Below are 22,086 nucleotides of genomic sequence, written 5' to 3'. Positions count from 1 at the left end.
ACAAAGTCATTCACCCCATCAACCCGTCTGCTGTAATAAGGTCCAGGACCTGAGACCAGGCGATGCTTCCTTGTCACCACACCAGTCTCTCTCCATCAGAACCTTCTCGCTCACCCAGATCCTGCTAAGGTGAAGTGCCGCATCTATTTCAACACCGCGTCCTGATCGCCAATCCTCCCGGGGCTACGTACAAGTGCTCCTTGGTGTAAACAATTACGGGCTTTATTGCTGAAACAGACTTGTTTTGCTCTGGTTAAGTAAAACGTGAGGAGGCCGCAGCGCCCGAGCTGCAATCATATCTCGATGCCTCGACACCAAACTCACCTCGTGGAGGCTCGGCGGAGGCGAACGTCATCTTGTAGACACATAAATGCATGTACGTGCGGCGCGGCTCATTCGCACTACATCAAACCAATTCAGTCTCCGCCCGAGCAGGCAGAGCAGCCCGGGATGCAAAGTTAAAGCAGCGCGCTTCATTCACGCGTCTTTTTCTTTTCCCTGGAGAGCATATCCGCTCACATAATAAGCGCGCTCCCTTCAATAAATAAATGTATGGGCACATATATATTTAAATGCTAGCTGATATTTTTATTGCTAAGAAACAGGCAAACATGCAGCATTCAGGTTGGTGTAATGGATGGCACGTACTGCTCTGTCACACACAGATTTCTTTTTTTTTTAGCCTGAAATTAATTATTTGCTGAAATAATAAATATTTATGAACACCTCAGCATCCTTTGGTGCGAAGAAGCTTGAAACAAGTGTCATTTTTTTTCCAATCCAGATCATAATCCCCTCGAATCAGAATGCAGACCTTGTTTTCAGCTCTCTCTGGTAATAATTACGGCTTTCGACTGCCCACCGAACACCGCTCCCGACCCTCAGGTGACCAAATGCTGAAAAATCAGCGACATGCAGACTTTGAGGGGCCGGATTAGAGGAACAATGTTCTACATAGTTCTCTGTATTCAGGCGTAAGGCCATTTGGAATTTAAAAAAAAAAGACAGCTCTTGGAAAGCGGAAGGGAAAATGTTAGAAAGGTATGTAATAGTCCACAATGACAATGACATTTTTGTGTGCATTGCAAAGACCAGAAACATTCTGGCTCACAAAAAAAAAAAATACTTGTCGCTGTGAAGTTCCCCCTGGTTGAGAGGAGAAACATCAATAGGCCAGGCAATAAACAAATCCCAGCTTCACCAGAAAAACTATTATTGGAAAGCACATCAGATGCTGGATAGATGTTTACTAGATGGTGTGTGCTTAGTCCCTGCGACCAACGAGAGGAAGATTTATGGTCCTAGATTCTGAAATGACACATCCAGGACTCAACTCGAGTATGTTTGTCATTGCGAGAATGCATTCTGTGCCATCAAACACGGTGTTGGCAAGGAAATGCCGCGTAGATCTCCCTGCTTTCAGCATGTTTGAAAAAGAAGGGGCTGCAACTGGAGGGCAATTTGGAGGATGGCCTACACTCTTATCAAGAGATATGATCCTGGAGCCCTGAAGAGCCTGGATTAATTAAAACACGCACACACACACACTCATGTTCATATATCTCCAAACTGCTATTCACCAAGAATCCTAAAAAGATCTAAAAAGAAAAACTGGGTTTTACTGCAACCATGTGGAAAAGGCCAAAAATGTTAATTTGTTAATAAATGATATAAAACACGTCCATGTGAGAGCACGTAGCACAGATACATACAAAACCCAGACAGAGTTTGCAGGAGAAGTGTGTGGAGACACACACACACACACACACACACACACACGATTTCCACCGAGAATTAAGGAGGCTTCGGAGGGTTGCATTAAAGCCAGGACCTGTGTGCGGCTGCATATCTAAAAAGGAAAAAAGAGAGAAATAAAGCCACACGACGGAAGTCCCACTGGAGCAGGACCGGCGATGGGACACCTGAGCAGCCCTGTCTGGAACATGCACGCCGGCGACAGGGCCACGCGTCGCACTCGTTACGCGCCGTAATAAACGCGCGCAACCGCGGCGAGCTCGCCGAGCGCCCTCGTTAGCTGCGCGCTGGTCCGCGCAGCCTCTGCGCATGCGCCAGGTGAGGCGACGCGGCCCGAACACGCGTCGGGGCGTCGGGGCGTCGGAGCGCGTCCCTGCGCGGCGACAGGCAGACCGGGGTGCGGGCGCCATCTGGTTCGAGTCGAGCGGAATCTCGCGAGAGAGACGAGGTCTGCGTGAGGAAAAAAAGGCGCCTTTTGGGCACCAAAATGACAGAATAAAATAAAAGGAGGGAGCTTGACAAGTTCCGATCGGGTGCTTTATTTACGCATTCAGGATTTAATTTAACCAGACACTGCTTATTTTAATACAACATTTTACCGTAACTATGCGCTGCTGTGCTGCACCGACAAGCTTGCCGCTGTCAACATGACATAAATTATCAAACACTCGCAAAGTGGCGTGAAAACAGCGGGTCTGGCAACCCGTTCCTGTCAGAGAAGTCACGTTTAAGTTGTCCGCTCACCTCTCGGCGGGGACGGGCTGCCCTGACCCCGACCGGACCCCTCGCAGCTCGCCGGGACGCTCGTTTTAAACACGTCGACGCGATTTATACACACACGCCGAGCCAGGTCTCCCCCCGGCTCCCAACTTCCCTCCGCGCCGCTCGTTCTGCTGGTGAAAATGTCGGCGGCAACATTTTCTTTCTTTACCTCCTCGACGTCGATCTCGGAGCGATTGGTGCGCGCAGTTTCCCGCCCGCGCCGAGTCTGGCTGTCTGCAATGACAAGAACCGAGTCAAATGCGAGAGCTGCGAGGACTAATGCTGTTATCGCATCTCTCTCTCTCCTTCTCTCTCTCTCTCTCTCTCTCTCTCTCTCATCCCCCCCCTCTCTCTCTCTCTGCCTCCTATAATAAAACGAGTGTCTTTAAAATCTCTCATCACGTAGTCCCATTCTCCCCGTCTGCCTCCCTCTCCCCCTCTCCGCCCCAGCGGAGCTTATCGCGGAAATCATCACCCCAATATCTGCAATTAATGCCGGATGCCGGGGCAATAATACCACGGGCATCAGCATGCGCCGCGCATCTGCCCGCTAACCGGAGACCAAAAGCGCAATTAATGCTCAATTAATAGGCTACTCCAGTGCACTTCATGGACAGGAAGCCTTAGAGAGAGTGTGTGTGTGTGTGTGTGTGTGTGTGTGTGTGTGTGTGTGTGTGTGTGAGGACGGGAGGGGGGGGGGGGTTAAATTTGGAGAGAGGCTGTTTCTCCTCCATTGCATAAATAGGGCTAGAATAGCGCTAGGGCAGATGATGGTATGAAAGGACTGATTTATGTACCGGGAGAGACAACGAGAATTGTGTGTGTGTTCTGTTTTATGGCTGTGCGCCTATGTTTCTTTATGTGTGTTTGTTGTTTTCTTTCTTTATGCTGGTGTGCCTGTTGTTGCTCCTTTATGTGTGTGTGTGTGTGTGTGTGTGTGTGTGTGTGTGTGTGTGTGTGTGTGTGTGTGTGTGTGTGTGTGATTGTTCTTGCTCCCCTGGTTCTGTGTGTGTGTGTGTGTGATTGTTCTTGCTCCCCTGGTTCTGTGTGTGTGTGTTTATCCCTCAGGCTCAGCCATGAAACGTTGATTGTCACCCGGTTCCACTGACCCTGACTGTCAACCTCTAGTTCTTCAAAACCGGGAGGTGCGGCCTGAGGGAGGAGCCGAGATTGAAGTGCACCCATGCCCATCCTGGACCACCTTTGTGTTCTTTAACCGCTGCTGAATGGAAATCAGACGTCTTGAAGCGCGGTTTATCGTGCCTATTGCATATCGGGCAGCTCAAAGGCTGTCAAAAGCTCCGGAACAATTACGAAAGGAAATGCGGACTGATGTTCACTTACGGGGCCGGAGCAGGCAAGTGCATCGGAATTCTGTGCGGATGCTCAAGACAGACAGACAGACCCGTACGGACTCACAGACACTGGCACTGAAACAAAACAGATGCCCGACTTCTTAGTTAAAGAGCGGGCGTCCCGTCCCCACCTGTCTACCTGTAGCTGTCACAGACGACAGCCTCTGTTTCCTCCCATAAGGCCCCCGCCTTCATCTCCCACTGACATTTACCATTTGAAGTCGCATCCTTTTTTTTCTTAGAATATTCCAGACAGACACATAAAACGCACACTCTCACACACACGAATGGAGTGTGTGTGTGTGTGAGTGTGTTTGATGGAGAAATTGTGGGTGACAAAGCCGGAACGTGTGAGCGTGTGCCGTGTATACGTGTCTACATGTGTGGGCGGGGTGAATGTGAAATTGTGTATATGCGCGGGTGTGTAGGCGTGTAACAGAAATACAGGTCTGGACATTGCAACGTTGCTGATTTTTTTTTTTTTTTATTGCGCATTTCTCTCAAGCTCTCGGGCTGCTCTTCTGACAGTCATCACACTCTTGTGAGCAACTTTACAACTCCGACTCTCATTGAAATGCTGGCTGAAGGAACAGAGAACGTGGAAAAGCGAGAGCAAGACGTGTCTGAATGCATATTCAAGCTGTAATATTTATAGTCTACAAAACACACACATACACCACCCTTCTTGTTTTCGGAAAAAAAATAAGATAACTGTGGAGAAACAGAGGCAGGAGGTTAGGACTGGTTTCCGACCGAGAGGTTGCAGGGTCAAATCCAGCGTAGATGCCTTAAAGAATGCAGCTGGCCTGCTGAGGTTAAAATAAAACGTACAGTTCGTGCTGCGATTGCTCTTCATATCAGGCAGAACGAAAGCAAAAAAAAAAAACTGCTATTTGCCCTAACGACGGTAAGAAAAGAATCTACATCGTGTGTAGTGCAGCATGCACTGGGGTTGCAACACAATAGGGACGATCATCATTATCTGAGGTCAGGAAATCATTCACAGGTCACATTCAAGGAGTTTTTATGTCTTATTTGTCTAGTGTGAAACACTGCAGCACAGCACACGGTGACACAGTGAAATGTGTCCTCTCTTTTTAACCCTTGGTGAGCAGTGGGCGGCCATGACAGGCGCCCGGGCAGCAGTGTGTGGGGACGGTGCTTTGCTCAGTGGCACCTCGGCGGATCGGGATTCGAACCGGCAGCCTTCTGATTGCGGGGCCGTTTCCTTAACCGCTAGGGCCACCACTGCGAAAAAAGCAATATTCTCCGACATGCAGTTCAACATGTACTTAGGTTCTTCTGCTCATCCGTCAGAAATCCTACAGGGTTTGTAGCCTCCGTCAGGGAGAGCATTTTCACTGAGTACATCCACTATTTTCTTAATACCCAGCGGCCCGCTGACAGCCCAGGAGAGACATAATTTAAGGGGAATTCTGAGGCCCGCGCTGCCGAGAATAAATTGGTATCTATTTTCTGACATCTGGTGTTTTGGAGACATCATTACTTTGATCTTTATATGACTTACCACAAGAGTGAGTTCTGGGTTTTGGAACACTGTTACTTAGTTACCTATGTGCCTCCTCTACCTCCAGCCTTTTCTCCATTCTCTTTTTTATTTTTTTAGTGCCCCCCGTCCACTTCCCTTGTGATTTGTCCTCTCAGCCCTGTCCCTTTCTCCTCCTTTATTTCTCTCTCTCTATCTCTCTCTCTCTGTATGTCTCAGTGAATTAGCTGGGCTGGTGCATAAGATACCGTATCTCAGCCCAGGGCAAGAACACACTCTATTCACCGAAAGTGCGCGCAAGCGGGCAGCTTTCGGCCGCAGTGGCGTGCGCGAGCGCCTTTGTCCGGCCGCCGAGAGACGGCAAGTGCACAGCGCGCTGTATGGCGTGCATGCATTTGCCTGGAATTTCCTAATTTGATGTGAAGTTATGCAAATGGACATACAAGTGAGTGTGTGTGTGTGTGTGTGTGTGTGTGTGTGTGTGTGTGTGTGTGTGTGTGTGTGTGTGTGTGTGTTTGTGTGTGTTCTTGGATGTTAAATGTTATGCAAATAGCTCTCAGCTGGGAGCACATGTAAGTGAGTCTCTTGGAATTCTATCTAATAATCATTATAACACACACACACACTCACACAAATGCTGTCAATTCCACATACATTTCGTGTCCATTTCTGGCTTATCACTCGCTCTCTCTTTCTCCCGTGCTCCAGCCCTTCTCTTTTCATCTCCCTTGCTTTTCTCCCTCTACCAGATGGCTGACCCATCTGCTCCCTCTCTCTCTATTCCTCCCTCTACTTCCATTTCTCCTGCCTCCTCGCCGATCCTGGGGAGAGGCCTCCGAACCTGGCCGTGTGATTCGTCGCCGCGTGCGGCTAATGCACACTCTCCCCGAAGCCCCGTGTCCATACATTAACTAGCCTGTCAGGCCGGCAGTGTGCGAGTGCGCGCACCTCTCCACCTCTTTTGTAAACTCATCCTAATTTCTCTTTTTCCATGTGTAGAGTGTCAGCCTCTCGCTATGGGCAGAGATAATGCATTATGGGAATGATGAAGGGCTCATTCCACTGACCTGACCTCTCATGAATAAAAGAGAATGCAAATGAAAGGAAAAAATGATAGCGCCTGAGCATAACTATCTTGTACACACTCTCGCTTTAGGGTGACGGGATGCAAACAGGCCAAATGTGGGACAAGTAGTATGTCTGCGTGGGAAAATGTGGGACAGGCCACCAGTGCAAATGAGGCAACATGAAACCTCTCTACAATGTTGACCTATACACTAAACTTTGTCCTCGAGTTAATTCCACAGAACACCACTTATGCTATATATTATATGCCGATGATATCCCGATATCAGTTGTACCCATCCATCAACACACACTGTACTGAAAGAACATGTTCTGTTCTCTTGGGGTCATGATATCGATGGGTAGCTTATACTTTAACTGCAAAGCATCTGGGTAAAACATTTCATGTCAAAAGGAAAACCACCTGTTGTGTAAAGGAAAGAAGCATTAAAGATGCAAAAGGTGTGAGTCCATGCTTGCAAGTTTCAAAATGACTTTTTATTTTAAGTTTGCACCTAAATGCATTTGTGGCATTTATCAAATGCCCCTCCAGATCCAGAGCAACTTACAATCGGTAGTTACAGGGACAGTCCCCATGGAGACACTCAGGTTTAAGGGTGGTAGTAGCCTAGTGGGTAAGACACTTAACCCTGAGTGTCTCCAGGGGGGGGGACTGTCCCTGTCACTACTGATTGTAAGTCGCTCTGGATAAGGGTGTCTGATAAATGCTGTAAATGTAAATGTAAAGTCTCTTGCTCAGGGACAAAATGGTAGTAAGTGGGGTTTGAACCTGTGACTTTGTGGTCTTCTGACTCAGAGGCAAGTGTTTTACCCACTAGGTTACCACCACTTGTGACAGGCACATTTTACACGTGACACTGTTGTGACATAATAACAGAGACCACATCTAGAAGACATTCCACATCCCCACAGACGTACTGTTGTTCACAGGGAGAGCAGATTCATGGTCATTACAGTGTTGTGATGAGCACTTTCAATGGTCCTCTCTTAGTTGTGGGAAGTATGTGTAGCATACATAGAGAAGTAATAAATTGGCTACTGGCTATTACTTACTGGCTATTTAGAATTCATGAAAAAAATCAGACAACAGATCATGATTGATCTCAAGCCATCTGAACACACACGTACAGTACTTTCCGTTATTATTGTCAACCCTTTTAAGGGGATTTGGGTCTGTGTCTCAACTGTATTGCATTGAATCAGTGATTGCTTTCATCTTGTTTTACATGGTTTCACATTCGTCTGTTTTAATTTTTCTTTTTTTAGTGTACTTTTCGAACATTTTTTACTCATTTTACAAGGGTTATGAATAAGGGGTACACACATTCTGTGTACATACATAAGAAATACTTACATTCAAATAAAATGAATGTAGACATTTTTAAAAGGCCATTTTTATGTGGCCTCGGCCAGGTTAGTGTGTGTTTGTGTGTGACAGATGCTGAGAGTGCCACCTGTTTAGAGTCACTTGGCCCTGTTGGACCTCAGCTGCCGACAGTAAGGACATAGTTCAAATCAGCGTAAGAGGCCAGTGGCCATGTAATCTCTCAAGCCCACCAGGATTTCATCACATGCAACTCGCTACGCATGCCATGTGCAGCCCACTCCTCCGTGGACGACAGTCACCCTACGCATAAAACGCCCCCCCCCCCCCCCCCCCCCCACCCGATCCCACATCCATACCTGCCTGTGCCTGCAAGCGCTGAGCTCCAGCTGTGCAAAGCATATTGGAGGTGGAGCAGTAAGGTGGTTCACAGGGCAGTCAAGGGACACCCCCCCCCACCTGCAGGCCCCAATTCTTGGCCCAAGTTAATATGGCGCTTAACCCCTTCGGTGCCGTGCGCAATCTGTGGCTCTCTCTGCCGAGCGTGCCAATTAGCCAGATAAAAGCCCAGTTCACCTCGACAGGAACACAGCCAGGTGAATCAAACAAACAACTGAAGGGATTAATTGGTGAATTAACCAGGCGTGTGGGTTCTGGGGAGGACGACTGCAGTGTTCTGCACACAGTGCCTGTCAGGAACAACGGGGCCATGTCCAACACAGTGAATCGGTCTTTGAGGGTGTGATAGACACTGCGGAAAACAAATTAAAAAGCACCGTGTGCATAAAACCACAGAAGAAGAAAAAAATTAGGGGCGGATTTGTGTCATGGCTGAATGAACGACGGACGCAGCGCTATGCAAATGTCTTCCACGTCCCCAGGGCTGCTGCATTATTTGGAGGGTTTGGGATATTTGGGTTATTACAAATTCACTTTAAGTCATCAGAACTGTTTCCTGCTCATAATAAATATTGCTTCTCAATGAGGACTTTTGACTTTCTGCTGTAATGTAATTGAATTAATGCATAACTCAATTATATTCTCATAATAAAACAAGCCCTTTTGTGTTCATTTGACCAGCCCTTGATGAAAAAAAGCATTATCTTATTAATGCATAGGAGAAGTAGAATGTTAATCTCTGTTGCATCATGCACATTCAGAATAAAGAAGGAAAAGCCCACAATTGGTGACAGCAATGTTAACCGCGCACTGCACAAGTTGTCCGAATTTCCTGAAGACGGGGTCACAGATAAGAGCCAAAGGTGGAGAGCAGAATTCGATGTGGGAGGTAGAGGCCATTACTGGGTGTGAAGCAGGAGCTTGACCCAGTGGTCTCGCTTTGTCATGATGCTGTGTGAAAAACTGCCGTTCTAACCAGATGTGTGTGTGTGTGTGTGTGTGTGCCGGGAGGAGGGGGCCGGCGTGAGGTTGAAGACCAGGCAATGCGCTGGCTGACACCGTGCCCTTGAAGAGAAAAACACTCCATGAGCAGACTGCTGAAAAAGGCCTTGGAGAGGAGCTGAAGAGAGAGCACCAGTGAACTGAATCATCACCATCACTGTAATGAGAAGAGATCCGTCCTCAGCGACAGAAAAGTGAAAGAGAGGGGAAAAGAGAGGAGGGAAAAGGGAGAGAGTACAGAGCACAAAGCACACAGGCAGGGCAGAATGGAGACGGATAGCGAGAAGCCAGGGCAAATGAGAGGAGATGTGGAAGAGAGGGAGAAAGGGAGCGTGAGAATAAGGCGTAAAATGAGGGGAAGATGGGTAAACGAACAGAGAGATCGGGGCTCATGCAGGGGAACCGAGGGTGAAACGAGAAGAGCAGAAACATAAACGGAAAGATAAAGGTGGGGAAGGCACATGTTGCATATGTGTTGCAGAATTGCATGCTGACAAACCAACATACAAAAATAGCAGAAAAGGCAGCTCGGGCGACAGGTTTATGGGACTTACAGACGGTATCTGAAAGTCACAACCTCACATCTTCAGGAATCACCCTCACAAGAGATGCAATGCTGAAGAAAGCATAACAAACCAGCAAAAAAAAACTGTTCTGTGGAGCTCGGCTAGAAACAGGGCAGTGCACTTCTGAACTGAGGAGCGGATTTGGCTTATCATATCCTCCAAACCCTTAAAAAAACTGAAACTTTAAAGACATTTTGAAGAAATCTGTAAAACTGAAGACATGTGAGCATGCCTATTTTCGTTGTGATACACAGCATTCGGTGACACAACGAAATGTGTCCTCTGCATTTAACCCATCACTCTTGGTGAGCATTGCTCAGTGGCACCTTGGATCAGGATTCGAACCGGCAACCTTCTGATTACGGGGCCGCTCCCTTAACCGCTAGGCCACCACTGCTCCTGAAGTGCAGCTACCTGTAGCTAATATGACGTTTAACCCCTTCAGTGCTGTACGGTGGTGATCTGTGGTCCTCAACCACATAGATGTTGCAAGAACATTTTGTTTGTGCAAAATGGTGTTAAGAACTAACAAATGACTTGATTTCACTCAAGGACTGGAGGCATGAAGCAGGTTTATCTGGACAGACCAATCAGCACAATGACCAACACGGAGCTGCAGCTTGCTGTAGGCCAGAGGGTGCCAGGACATGCAAAGCTGACTTATTTCCACGTATTACCGCAACGTAATTTCTTCAGGGTTAAAATGTGGGATAGAAAAGAGGGATTATGAGCACGAGTGGGCTATACATCATGCTAAACTCTCATTTCAGGTTCTTGTTCTTACTGTGATGGGCCTCATTTATTTGCTTAACAAATTCCATTCTTTTGCCATAACTTAGAACCGCTCATTACCATCTCCCATACCATTAATTATCAACATCCCCCCCCTCGAAGATTGAGAGTGATCTCCTTTGCTCGTGATCCGCTGGCCTTGTCGCTTCGTCAAAGTCAACGCGGCTTTGGCGTCACAGTTATACATTACCCTCACACCCCCACCAGGAGATGTGTCAGTCACTGCCCAGCCCACTATCACCGCTGTCAGTCATCGCACCTCACGTCCGGCCCAGGGGACCGTCCATCAGTTGGCATCCAGATTGGCATATCCTCTCCCGTCAGCCCCACAAAGTGGCCAAAGCGGAGTCCTGAGTGGCGAGTCGTTTTAAAGACACAAGGTGAGCCGGCGCCCTGAGCCTGGAGTAACGAGCGGCGAGGCGGGACGGCGGAATTAATCCCGAATTTAACCTGCCCCTCATCCGCCGCCACCACCGCGCCCAACCCCATTTGCCACGGTGAGGGAGGTGGCATTGATCAGGTCGGCCCGTACTAGAGGGGAGATGGGCAGTGGGCTGAGGTCGCTCTGGGGGGAGATTAAGTGGAAATCTACGGGAAAAGAGAGCGGACTTCACGCCTGGCGGAGCTTGGCCCTGACTGAGACAGGCCTGCGGACGACTGGCGCTGAATGTCAAAAAGCCTGAAAGTCACTCTGTGCCGACGAGAGAGAGAGAGAGCGAGAGAGAGACAGAGTGAGCGAGCGACAGCCAGGCGGGGAAAGGGAAAAGGAAGAGGAATTAGGAGTCCGTGTCTGTGTGTTGTCTGTGTCTGTGTGTGTTTGTCTATGAAGAAAAGGAAGACAGTGAAGGATTAGAGACAGAAAGACAACGGGTGGGATGACGGGAGATCCAGAACAATACCTCCTCATGAACATTATCAAAAACACACTTGCGGCACCCGTACCAGCCCTCATTGTTCAGTGACATTTCCCTGAGATGAAAAAACAGCCCTCCCTCCTCTACCTCGGTGAAAATAATAACCGTGGTCCTACAGCAAAAGCCCGGCTGACTATTATGTTGTTCTAATGTTGCAAAGCAGCATAATGTATTCATGCCTGCGCGCAGACACAAAGCGGCGCGCCCAAAATCTTCAGCTGCTCAATACAAACACCTCCTAGCACTTGACAAGAGACAAACATCATCTTGCTACACGACTCCACATTCCCAAAAGAGAAGAGAAGGAGAAAAAAATTATATATCAAGAGCAATTTACTATCAAGGTCCGCAGGGCACGGTCCAAAGGACTTACAATGATAAAATACATATACACACACACACATAAACCCATATATATATATATGTGTGTGTGTGTGTGTGTGTGTGTGTGTGTATATATATATAATAAAATGCACAGGACTGAAGCGACCAGAGACAAGAACATCACTCATGCCAGTGCTCTCGTGTGTGACCCAGGCAGTGTTTGCCTCCAAGGGTCGCCTCGGTGAGGCCGGTATGGCAGCCCTGATAATAAAACTAACGGATATGCTGCATTTACACGGCCGCCCGGCGGCGAGGGGTTAAAGGGCTTGATGCCCATTTCGCTTTCTGGGAAAGATGGCGTGTTTTAACTCCGATTAAGTGCCCTCACTCTCACGGACGGCGTCATCGTCACTCGTCATTGTGCAGTAGTGTGTCCTGCATTTTATAGAATAAAGATGCAAATGTAAATAAAGATAATTTGAAAGTGAAGTGACACACCGCAGCACACCACAGCACATAGTGACACAACAAAATGTGTCCTCTGCTTTTAACCGTCACCCTTGGTGAGAAGTGGGCAGTTATGACAGGCGTCCGGGGAGCAGTGTGGGGACGGTGCTTTGCTCAGTGACACCTCGGCAGATCAGGATTTGAACCGGTAACCTTCCGATTACGGGGCCGCTTCCTTATCCGCTAGGCCACCACTGGTTCTACGACCACTGAGCCACGCCCTTTCTCTACTGGGTACTACCTGAAAAATAATTTATACTACCAGTCAAAAGTTGGGACAAATCTACTATTTTATTTTTGGGTCTTGCATCTTTTACATTAAATAACAAAACTGAAGGTGCAGGACTATGAAATAAAACAAGTGAGGTTATAAAAGTAACAAAAAAGGTTGAGCATCTGAGTCTTGCAAAGCAGGTTTTTTTTTTTTTTTGCTGTGATGCGGCATTTCATGATTTTGGCTTCTCCTGACTACCTTACGTTAGACAACAGGGATGGTTCTGAAGGTTCATGCCAAACACTTTCTTATCATTCACTCGTGCTAATGACATTTACATTTACATTTAAGGCATTTGGGAGACGCCCTTATCCAGAGCGACTTACAACGTGCTTCCAAGTTACAATCAATGAATTGATCAGTTCTGGTTCACTAGGACCCCCAACTATGAATACAATCTTTTATTCACTCTGTTGTAGTTTCTATACATAAATCAGACATTAAGAAGTTTACAAGTTAATCTAAATATTCTGTAAAGAGGAAAGTCTTGAGCTGCCGTTTGAAAGTGAGCATCGGTCAATGAGCGTCTCATCAAGCAGCTTCTGATGATGAAAGTAGCGAACAAAGCATGCCATGAAGGTAAAAACATGTTCATCAAACACACTTCACTTTCTCCTGCTACGTTTCTTGTGTTGGATTCTTCAAAATGGCTCCATCTTAGTCTCCATAACCGCCACAGAGTAAGCGCGTCCATAAGTGCATCCGAACCTTTTTGTATTAGGTAGTTTGTAATTCTTTTCTCCCATTTTGGAAAATCCGGCCACCTGGTCTGTGTGACTAGTCTGAGGAGAGAGTAGAAATGTCCGTGCAGAGGTGGGTGTTGGTGGTGATGGTGATGGCGCATTCTGCCATCCAAGGAGGATCCACGGAGGCGCAGGTGTAATAACTCGCCATGCAGCATGGATCCCGGGGAGGCGAAAAACCGAAGAAGACAAGGACCCACGGCCGCGGGGTGACGGTTTACACGGAAACGTTTGGGCGACACGCGACGCGAATGACGAGCGCGCGGAGCGGCGACGCGCGGGAGCGCGCGCAATCTGCCTCGGCGGCGCGCGCGCCGATCACGTGTCACGCTCCGGGAGGCCGCGAGGTCGACTCTACATACAGTACAGGCACACCTTCTCATGCAATGTGTTTTCTTTATTCTCATGACCATTTACATTAACAAAAAAAGGTGAAATAACTGAAAACATGTTTTATATTCTAGTTTCTTTGCTCTGATTACTGCTTTACACACTCTTGGCATTCTCTCGATGAGCTTCAAGAGGTCGTCACCTGAAATGCTTCTCCAACAGTCTTGAAGGAGTTCCCAGAGGTGTTTAGCACTTGTTGGTCCAGCTCACCCCAAACCATCTGGATTGGGTTCAGGTCCGGTGACTGTGGAGGTCAGGTCTCCACTTTTTGTTAAGTACATAACTCCACATGTGTTCATTCATAGTTTTGATGCCTTCAGTGAGAATCTACCAACGTAAATGGTCATGAAAATAAAGAAAACACATTGAATGAGAAGGTGTGTCCAAACTTTTGGTCTGTACTGTATGTATGTATGTGTGTGTGTGTGTGTGTGTGTGTGTGTGTGTGTGTGTATCCTTTTCATCTCTGGGTCCTGAACATCATTTCCCTGCGTGATCTGCTCCTTTCCACGCAGCAGGAGGAGCCCTCCACAAAACCGGGAACGACGTCACTGCACTGGAAACCGTGGCCACCGCACAGATGGTGGCACGTGGGAGCAAGTTTTGCACAGATCGTTTTGTTGGCTCGTTGTAATGGGAATGAGTGTTTTTAAATGAAAATGTATTTACATTTACAGCACTGGGCAGACACTCTTGTCCAGAGTGCTTTAAATTGTTCATCATAGAAACCCCTCAATTGGACCACCCTGTAAATACCATCATTTTAATAACTCCAAACCCAAACCATTTTTTAATAGAAGGCGTTTAGCTTGTTTCTTTCCACCAGCTAGGAGCCGACACAGAGAAGAGTCCAGATGAACACTTTCCTGGTACCTCGAGGGATGGTCGAGGAGTGATGGGAGGTCTGAGGTAGGAGGGTGCGGTCCCTTCCTTAGCTTTGTAGATAAGAATGTAAATAGATACGTATTTCCTGCAGGTACGCAAGCAAACAAATAAAGAATAAGTGAAGTAAAAATTCGAAATCTGTTAATAATGAGCCCCTGGAGGGATGCTGGGTTGTGATAATACCTGCCACTGATGTAGGCATATAATATTAGCCAGAAAATGTACATTTTGGTCAGAAAATTTAGCTTAATAGTTGAAATGTGTTCGCTGTAGAAAGCAAATGAGGTGACGGCTTATTCTCACTTGCAGCATCTTCCCAGAAACTTTCCACGGTGTAACGCAGGCTTTTCTGCCCGGGCCTCATTTTTGGACCTCCAGTACCAGTTGTTCCTCTTTGTCCCACTTTGTCTGTATTTCCATTTATTGGAATCCCACCTTTTTTTTTAAACTTCTCTCCCCGATTTCTGGCTGTAGAGACGGCTGATGGGAGCGAATCGTTGTGGTAAAACAGACAGAAGAAATGAAACAAATACATTTTTTTCAAAAATGGAAATAGAGAACATGGCGGGGCGTCAGGGACTGTGAGGTAAGGAATCGGATTTGCAAAATTCGCGTCAATTCTCAAACAAGGATTTCAAAAGCGAACTGCTCAGCCAATCTCAGAAGTTTTTTATTTTTTTTCAAAGTGATATCTTAAAAGCTATAATATACTACGCATTGGTAGTGGCTGTTCGAACCTGTACGGGTTTTCATTTCACCGCGGCACATCAGGCCTGCTGCGCGGCTCTTTCGCCGCCCGTTTACGTTGTGACGAACCGTTCTGGCTCCAGGGTTTAACCCTCCAGACCCGACATCAGTACTTATTCAGCGGCCCGCTCCGAGTCCGAGAGTCCTCCGCTTGCTCGGTTCAGAAGGAGATGCGCGGGTGAAACGACTCGCTGCGAGTGAACGTCTGGTCACGGTAACCAGTCTGATAACACCGTTGGAATTTATTGTATTTTTCTTTCATTTTTCATCAAAAAAAAAAAAAAACTCCCAGCAGAAAGTCCTGAGTCGAGACAAACCTTTGGTGCCCACTGCAGTATAATAAAGAAGAGCTGTTTATTAAGAGTGACCGCGTGAAGTGATGAGAGCGCGGAGCGAACGCCCACTCCTGACTAACCCAGCCAGCTGGAGCGGGACGCGCGGTGTCTGCTGGGACGTGGCGCCTCCACGTCTTCGCCAAACACGCAGAGCTCAAAGCCGCCGAACAAACGCCGCAGTCAAGTAAATAACGACAACGCGTTACAAATGAACCAGGAAAGACAGAGACGCATGCGAACGAACAACAAGTCTTTATTTGAGTGTTTCCAGCGCGTGCGAACCAACTGATCCTGTAAATGTTAACATGAAACCCGCACGTTCTCCGTATCAGATACAAAACACCGTTCCGTCCTCCCCTGTCCACTGGAAGCAGGCTGCGCCGCATCGCCCTGCCGGTGTTTAACGAAGGACTGACCGGCGGGGGCGTGCAGCGCCGCGAGACTCCAGCGGCGGGGCCCTGCGTCTACTGTCCCCCGAAGCGCTCGTGCAGCAGCAGCACGTTGTCCTCGGAGACCCTCTCCCACCCCTCGCTGTGGACGCGGTACAGGTTGACCTGGCCGCCGCTGTAGGCGTCGCGGTAGGTGGCGTGGTAGATCGCCCGGCGGCCCAGGTCGCAGGCTTCCTCCACGGTCAGGTCGTGGCGGAGGCCGCTGTCCATCACGCCGTAGGCGTACATGGAGCCCGAGCCCACGGCGAACAGGTCGCCGCAGACGCGGTTCCCCTCCGAGTCCACGTAGTACAGTCCTGCGGAGACAAGACAAGTCACAAGTTAGGGCGGGACACGCCCAAAGTAACAAAAACGTAACCCCGGCAAACTCCGGCAGTTCTGACCACGCCTTCAGAGCGGAAGGAGGGGGGTTAACTGGAGGCGTGTGGCATGTCACACCGTCCCACGCAGATGACACCACCCTGAGTCCTGCTACTAACAGGACAGGCGGCACACTCAGCACGGGGAGCGGTCGCGGTGACTGCGTCCCATCTGTGCAAACCAGGAGCCGGTGTGCCGAGGGGAAATTAACGAGAGCGGCTCCGTCAAACGTCAAAAAACCCCAAAAATACCACGTTCAGTTTAAACAAACCTGCGAGGAACGCAGGAAGCGGCGCTACGAATGCTTCTCCGCGCCGGCGGCAGGCGGCCGTCCTCGTTCCTCGAGTTTCCGCTTTTCCGGACTCGGGACCAGCCGCCGAGTCGGTTCACAGATGATTTAAAAGGACGGCGGGTGGCAGGCGGCCCTTTTTAAACGTGGTCCGCTTTCAACTGGCAAATTGCGCGTTCCTCGGTAATCACGCCGGCGGAATTTGCCGCTCGGAAGCACGTGAACAACGTAACGGGACAGACTTCTGACACAAGGAGCCACTCGGCAGAAGAGGCGAGCGAGGGAGCGGCGGGGGATGAAAGGGCCCCGATGCTTCCACCAACACACCTGCAGCGGTTTTTTTACCGCGGGCGCGGCAGCTGCGTAATAGACGGAGCGGGAAGCGAGGCGACGCCGGCCCGAGATTCGGGGGCCGTGGGGCCGGCCTCTTCCACTCCATCACCCGAGTGACAGGCGGCAGGGCTGGGCGCCGAAAAACATCCTCATGCAGTGGGCTGAGCGTTCCCAAAAGCTCCGTGTGGCAAGATTACGGTAAAAGTTTGCGGTCGAAGCGCCGGTCCACCGCGGCAGCGGGCTGGTGTCGCAGCATTACATGTTCTTACAGGCAGACCTGTCGCTCTCTTGACTGCACCGCGGCCGATTTATGCCTTGTGCCTCTCGGACACTCAATCACCACAGCGGGAGCGGCGGCGCGGCTGCGAATGAGCGCTTAGCGAATCGAGAATGCCAGAGAAAAAAATTCAACCGTTCAACTTTCCATTCGGTCACCACAGACCACGCCCATGATCACAAACGAGAGACGCTGTTACCGATTCAATACTTTTGTGACCAATCAGGTAAAACTGTCAAAAGGAATCCTTCCGGGTGGCCTAGCGGTTATGTAAGGTTGCCGGTTCGAATCCCGATCCGCCAAGATCCGCCCACACGCCGCCCCCTGTTTACCAAGGGTGATGGTTAAAAGCAGAGGACACATTTTGCTGTGTAATCGCGCGCTGTGCTGTAATGTTTGTGTTATTTCAAAAAAATAAAACTAAAATTCATCCAGAGGCTGCAACCATTAACGCGCCCCAAAAAAAGCCTCGCCCCATCTGAGAAACGGCCCTTCCTGGCCCACAGGCGCTGCCATATTGATTTCCCATTATTGTGTCACTGCGCTGTGCCCATTTAAACACATTGTCTGTGATACAGTGCCAGCCACTGCACTCAATCCGTGACAGCACATGATGCAGTGCAGCAGCGCCACCATATGGTAGAAGGCTGGTACTGCAGCATGCCAGAGGGATCCAAAAGATTTGGTTTAGACCAAAAAGGTAAAATAAATGCATGTTCATTGTATATTTCGATATAAACGAAATGAAAGCGTACCTGGCCCTCTCTTGTCCCAGCCACACACCATAGTGCCCATGCTGAGGCCCATCCCTTTATACTGGTACACCATGTTGGCCAGCAGTTTGGACGCGGCGGCCACGGAGATGCGCTCCTTGTTGCGCAGCTCATAGATGCGGCACTGCCTGGCGAGCAGGCGCTCCCAGAAGCTGCAGTCGGCCGCGCCACCAGCCATGGTGCCCAGCAGGTACGGGTTGATCTCGATCACTTTCTTCACCGTCTGGGAGGCGATGTAAGAACCTGCCGTCGCCCGGGAATCCACCGCCACAATGACGCCGTGCTGGAACTAGAGCCGAAAGAGGATTAAGGATTAAAAGTCCGGCAAACTCTTATCAAAACCCAAGAACTGCAGTCAACAACTGGGAGGCGGCACAGGGCGGCTTTGCCAGTTGGTGACCAGCTAGTGGTTAGCTGGTAGTAGCCTAGCGGGTAACACACTCGCCTATGAACCAGAAGACCCAGGTTCAAATCCCACTTACTACCATCGTGTCCCTGAGCAAGACACTTAACCCTGAGTGTCTCCTGGGGGGGACTGTCCCTGTAACTACTGATTGGAAGTCGCTCTGGATAAGGGCGTCTGATAAATGCTGTAAATGTTTATTGGTTATTTCAAGTTGCTGTAATTATGCTTCAATCTGAATCACAAAATCCTGTTAATCTGACAGAAGATAAAGCGTACGTTTTGGGCACAATTGGACTCCCTGAAAGCCGTGGACAGGTTCTTTTGATTGTACAACAGCTACAAACATTTAGATAAGTAAATCAATAAAATGATACTGTGCGATTATTGTCCCCACTGGCGAGTTTTTTTTATTTTTGAGACGTGTGCGAATTGTCCAGCGCAACGTCGTGATTTATTTGAGTACTTTTAGCATAAGCTACATTTTTTTGCTTCTAGTTCAAGTTCTTACTCGTCTGATGCAGGACGCAGCGACTCTAACATCTAGCTAAACGCGGCGGACGACGGCGTGGCGTGGCGTGGCGTGGCACGGCGAAGAGAAGCATTCACTGCCAACAACCAGGCACCTGCTAACTTACCTTGAACGCTAGCGTGGTGGTTCCGTGGAGGAACTCGATCTTCTTTTCAGAACCATCGTCTTCCTCTGGCCCGAAGGCGGACTTGACCTGGAAACTGAGGCTGTCCCCGGCGGTGCTGCCGTAGCCCACCGAGCTCGGACCCGAACCACAGCCAAAGGCGAAAGGCTGGTTGTTGTAAAATTCCGCAGACTCACCCCGCAACACACTCGATAGCGCCATCTTTAATGCACAAAGCCGTTCTCCGCGGCTCATGAATTTGTCGTCAACCTTAAAGCGGGCTTTGGGTCGCCGTACAGCGCCACCTGTCGGCTCGGCTGTCCAAATTCACGCTGCAATATGAAATAAATGTCAAATGTGCTCACCATTTTACAGTCTTTCTATGACTCTGTGGTGGCATCAGCTGTCCGTCATGGTCCGCGGCGGCAGCAGCATGTCTGCTGGGGACAGAAGGAGGCTGGACAAGCTGATCCAGACGCAACCAGCTCTGTTCCAGGATGCCCTCTGAACCCAGTGGAGGCCGTGAGGGACAAGAGAATGAATGTGAAAGTGAAGTGATTGTCATTGTGAAGCGCTGCAGCACAGCACACGGTGACACAACGAAATGTGTCCTCTGCTTTTAACCATCACCCTTGGTGAGCAGTGGGCAGCCATGCAGTGTGTGACACCTCAGTGGATTTTTTTTAACCATTATGCCACCACTGGATGCTAAGATGTCATCCCTTCTGGATAACATCTCCCACCCCATGTTGGAGACTGATGGCACTGAGCAGCTCCTACATCCGTGATGCGTTTGGAAGATCCCTCTTTCCAAGCGCTTTTAGGCTCTACAACAACATCCTTGCAGCTGATTACACATTCATTGACTAACAAACACAAATATCTAATACATCATGACACTTTCTTATGTGCAATACGTATATATATGCATAAATACACACACAGTGGCCTCGTGGGTAAAGAAACAGACTCGCAATCGGAAGGTTGTGGGATTGAATCCTGATCCGCCAAGGTGCCACTGAGGTGCCGTCCCCACACACTGCTCCCCGGGCGCCAGTCATGGCTGCCCACTGCTCACCAAGGGTGATGGTTAAAAGCAGAGGACACGTTTCACCATATGCTGAGCTGCAGTGCTTCACAATGACAATCACTTTTCACACACATATATTTTTAATACACTCATCCACAGTTATTTCCAGATTATTTATTTGTAGAATGTCCTTTTTATATTATACTGTTGGCATAGTCTTTATGCGTCTCTTTTTGCTGTTCTTACCTTGTACTGTCGACATTACCTTATTTCTGCCCTGATGTTGTAAATGTGCCTCTTATCATCTCATCTTAATGTAATTTAATGTTATTTTTTTACAGATCTGTACAAAATTCTTAAGACACTCATAATTTTTATTAACATGAAGCAATAGGTACTGTGATTTACTGAATCATGCAATGCATACATGTAAACACAGTAAATGACACAAAGACATTTTCAAACCAATGTTTGGTATTGCATGGGGCATCAGAGTCTGATGGTGTTTTTCAGCATTCACCACAGATCTTACACTCTCCTGACCTTTCTCCATACATACAGATGACCATGAGATCACATGAGACAGGTTCACACATATTTCCCATTTAGTTGTTCTGTTACTATTATTATTGCCATTTAGTTGTTCTAGTAATAATTTTATAACTTCATACTTCTTCAGGCACATAATTATTTGTTTTCATGTGTTTTTAATCCATCCATATTTGGCCTTTGCGTCCTTTTCTTCTCCTGCTTTTTCTCTTTGTAATACTCCTCTTTCAGGTCTTCTCGATTTCTACGTCTCCACCCATGGACTGTGATGTGGAACAGGTCCACGTTGTTCCCAGAGTAAGCGTCCCTGTGAGTGGCTCTGTACACGGCCTCCCTGGCCACAGCAACGGCCTCATCCACATCCATCCCCCACTTCACCCCATCATCAAGCACAGCGTAGGCATATGGCGATCCAGAGCCCACAGAGATTAGGTCTCCATGTAGGAAGGTCCCATCACTGCATACGTAGCACAGGCTGGGTCCAGAATGTCCTCCGACAGATGCATGGGACCTCATCAGATCCTTGTCTGTGACGTTCCCAGCTGTCACCTTCTGCTCTTCCGAGTGCATAAAAGATGCATCTACTGAGTGGCTCTTTCTTTGTAATACTGCAGTAGCGTGAGAACTAAGGCTTTCTGCTGACGATTGATCATCCAACTTGTCATTAATGTTGCAGACAACAGTGTCTGGGCTTTGTCGGTCAATTGCTAAATTGCTCGGGTCCTCTGTGTTGCTTCCCCTTTCTTCTGCACTACGTTCATCAATGTCCCATCCACACAATGTGGCAGCCACACACACATCAGTTCCCTTAAACGGGTGCAGCATGAAGGAGAGAAGCTTGGCAGCAGCACCGATGCGAAGTCTGCGCCGGTTGCGTAACTGGTACAGTCGGAGTTCCCTCGTCAGGATTCGTTCCCAGAGCATACAGTCTGCACCACTTCCTGAGGTGGTAACTACCAGGTGGGAGTGGACGGGCAATATCTTCTGTGTACACGGACAGGACACCAGCCCCGCACAACTGGCACGCGTGTCGGCTGCTGCAATGACGCCACCCTGGAATGCAAAAGCCAGCGTGGTGGTGCCATGAGACAGAGGGAAAGGGCGGCCGTTCCAGTTGGAGTGTTGTGAGGGTGGGATGTAAAAATGTAGAGGAACTTCATCACCCGCGCCCATCGATTTTCGCCAGCTCCTTTTGTACAGAATGCATTCGGAGTCAAAAGCCAGGTCCTCAAGCCGACAGACATCTTCCAGAGCCATTGGTCAAAACCTACGCAACGAAGATATAATTTAGGAACAAGTGCAAATGGCTTCTGTACAGAGG

At 48.7% G+C, this 22,086-nt stretch overlaps 3 protein-coding genes across 4 annotated transcripts in view; all 3 read right to left on the bottom strand.

Moving 5' to 3' along the window:
- The window catches only part of cdh24b (cadherin 24, type 2b), a 108,553-nt gene extending 105,723 nt beyond the window's left edge, over positions 1–2,830 (bottom strand). For both annotated transcript variants that reach the window (XM_028976140.1, XM_028976141.1), the window contains exon 1: positions 2,687–2,830. The gene's annotated coding sequence lies outside the window, so the exon portion shown is untranslated. The remainder of the gene's footprint in view (positions 1–2,686) is intronic.
- A 13,070-nt stretch (positions 2,831–15,900) lies between these two features.
- On the bottom strand, positions 15,901–19,445 carry psmb5 (proteasome 20S subunit beta 5). Its single transcript, XM_028976880.1, has 3 exons — positions 19,190–19,445; positions 18,131–18,437; positions 15,901–16,412 (listed from the first exon to the last, which is right to left on the bottom strand). The coding sequence occupies exons 1-3, from the start codon at positions 19,439–19,441 to the stop codon at positions 16,132–16,134; spliced, it is 840 nt and encodes a 279-aa protein (XP_028832713.1). The 5' UTR covers positions 19,442–19,445; the 3' UTR covers positions 15,901–16,131.
- Positions 19,446–20,903: 1,458 nt separating this feature from the next.
- psmb11a (proteasome 20S subunit beta 11a) lies at positions 20,904–22,022 on the bottom strand. The gene is made up of 2 exons (XM_028975810.1): positions 21,521–22,022; positions 20,904–21,256 (listed from the first exon to the last, which is right to left on the bottom strand). The coding sequence occupies exons 1-2, from the start codon at positions 22,020–22,022 to the stop codon at positions 20,904–20,906; spliced, it is 855 nt and encodes a 284-aa protein (XP_028831643.1).
- Between the last annotated feature and the right edge of the window lie 64 nt (positions 22,023–22,086).

This window comes from Denticeps clupeoides, chromosome 4 (genome assembly GCF_900700375.1).
Source record: "Denticeps clupeoides chromosome 4, fDenClu1.1, whole genome shotgun sequence".
NCBI lineage: Eukaryota > Metazoa > Chordata > Actinopteri > Clupeiformes > Denticipitidae > Denticeps > Denticeps clupeoides.
Note: the sequence above shows the minus strand (reverse complement) of the source record. Positions and strands in the feature narration are given on the sequence as shown.

What these genes read in the sequence shown, in the direction of transcription:
- psmb11a (XM_028975810.1), bottom strand. Translation starts at nt 22,022, where the DNA reads ATGGCTCTGGAAGATGTCTGTCGGCTTGAGGACCTGGCTTTTGACTCC. An exon ending in TGGATGGGACATTGATGAAC is followed by an intron (nt 21,257 to 21,520) that starts GTAGTGCAGAAG and finishes CATCTGTCGGAG; the next exon opens with GACATTCTGGACCCAGCCTG.
- psmb5 (XM_028976880.1), bottom strand. Translation starts at nt 19,441, where the DNA reads ATGAGCCGCGGAGAACGGCTTTGTGCATTAAAGATGGCGCTATCGAGT. An exon ending in CCACCACGCTAGCGTTCAAG is followed by an intron (nt 18,438 to 19,189) that starts GTAAGTTAGCAG and finishes TTTCGGCTCTAG; the next exon opens with TTCCAGCACGGCGTCATTGT. An exon ending in CTGGGACAAGAGAGGGCCAG is followed by an intron (nt 16,413 to 18,130) that starts GTACGCTTTCAT and finishes TTGTCTCCGCAG; the next exon opens with GACTGTACTACGTGGACTCG.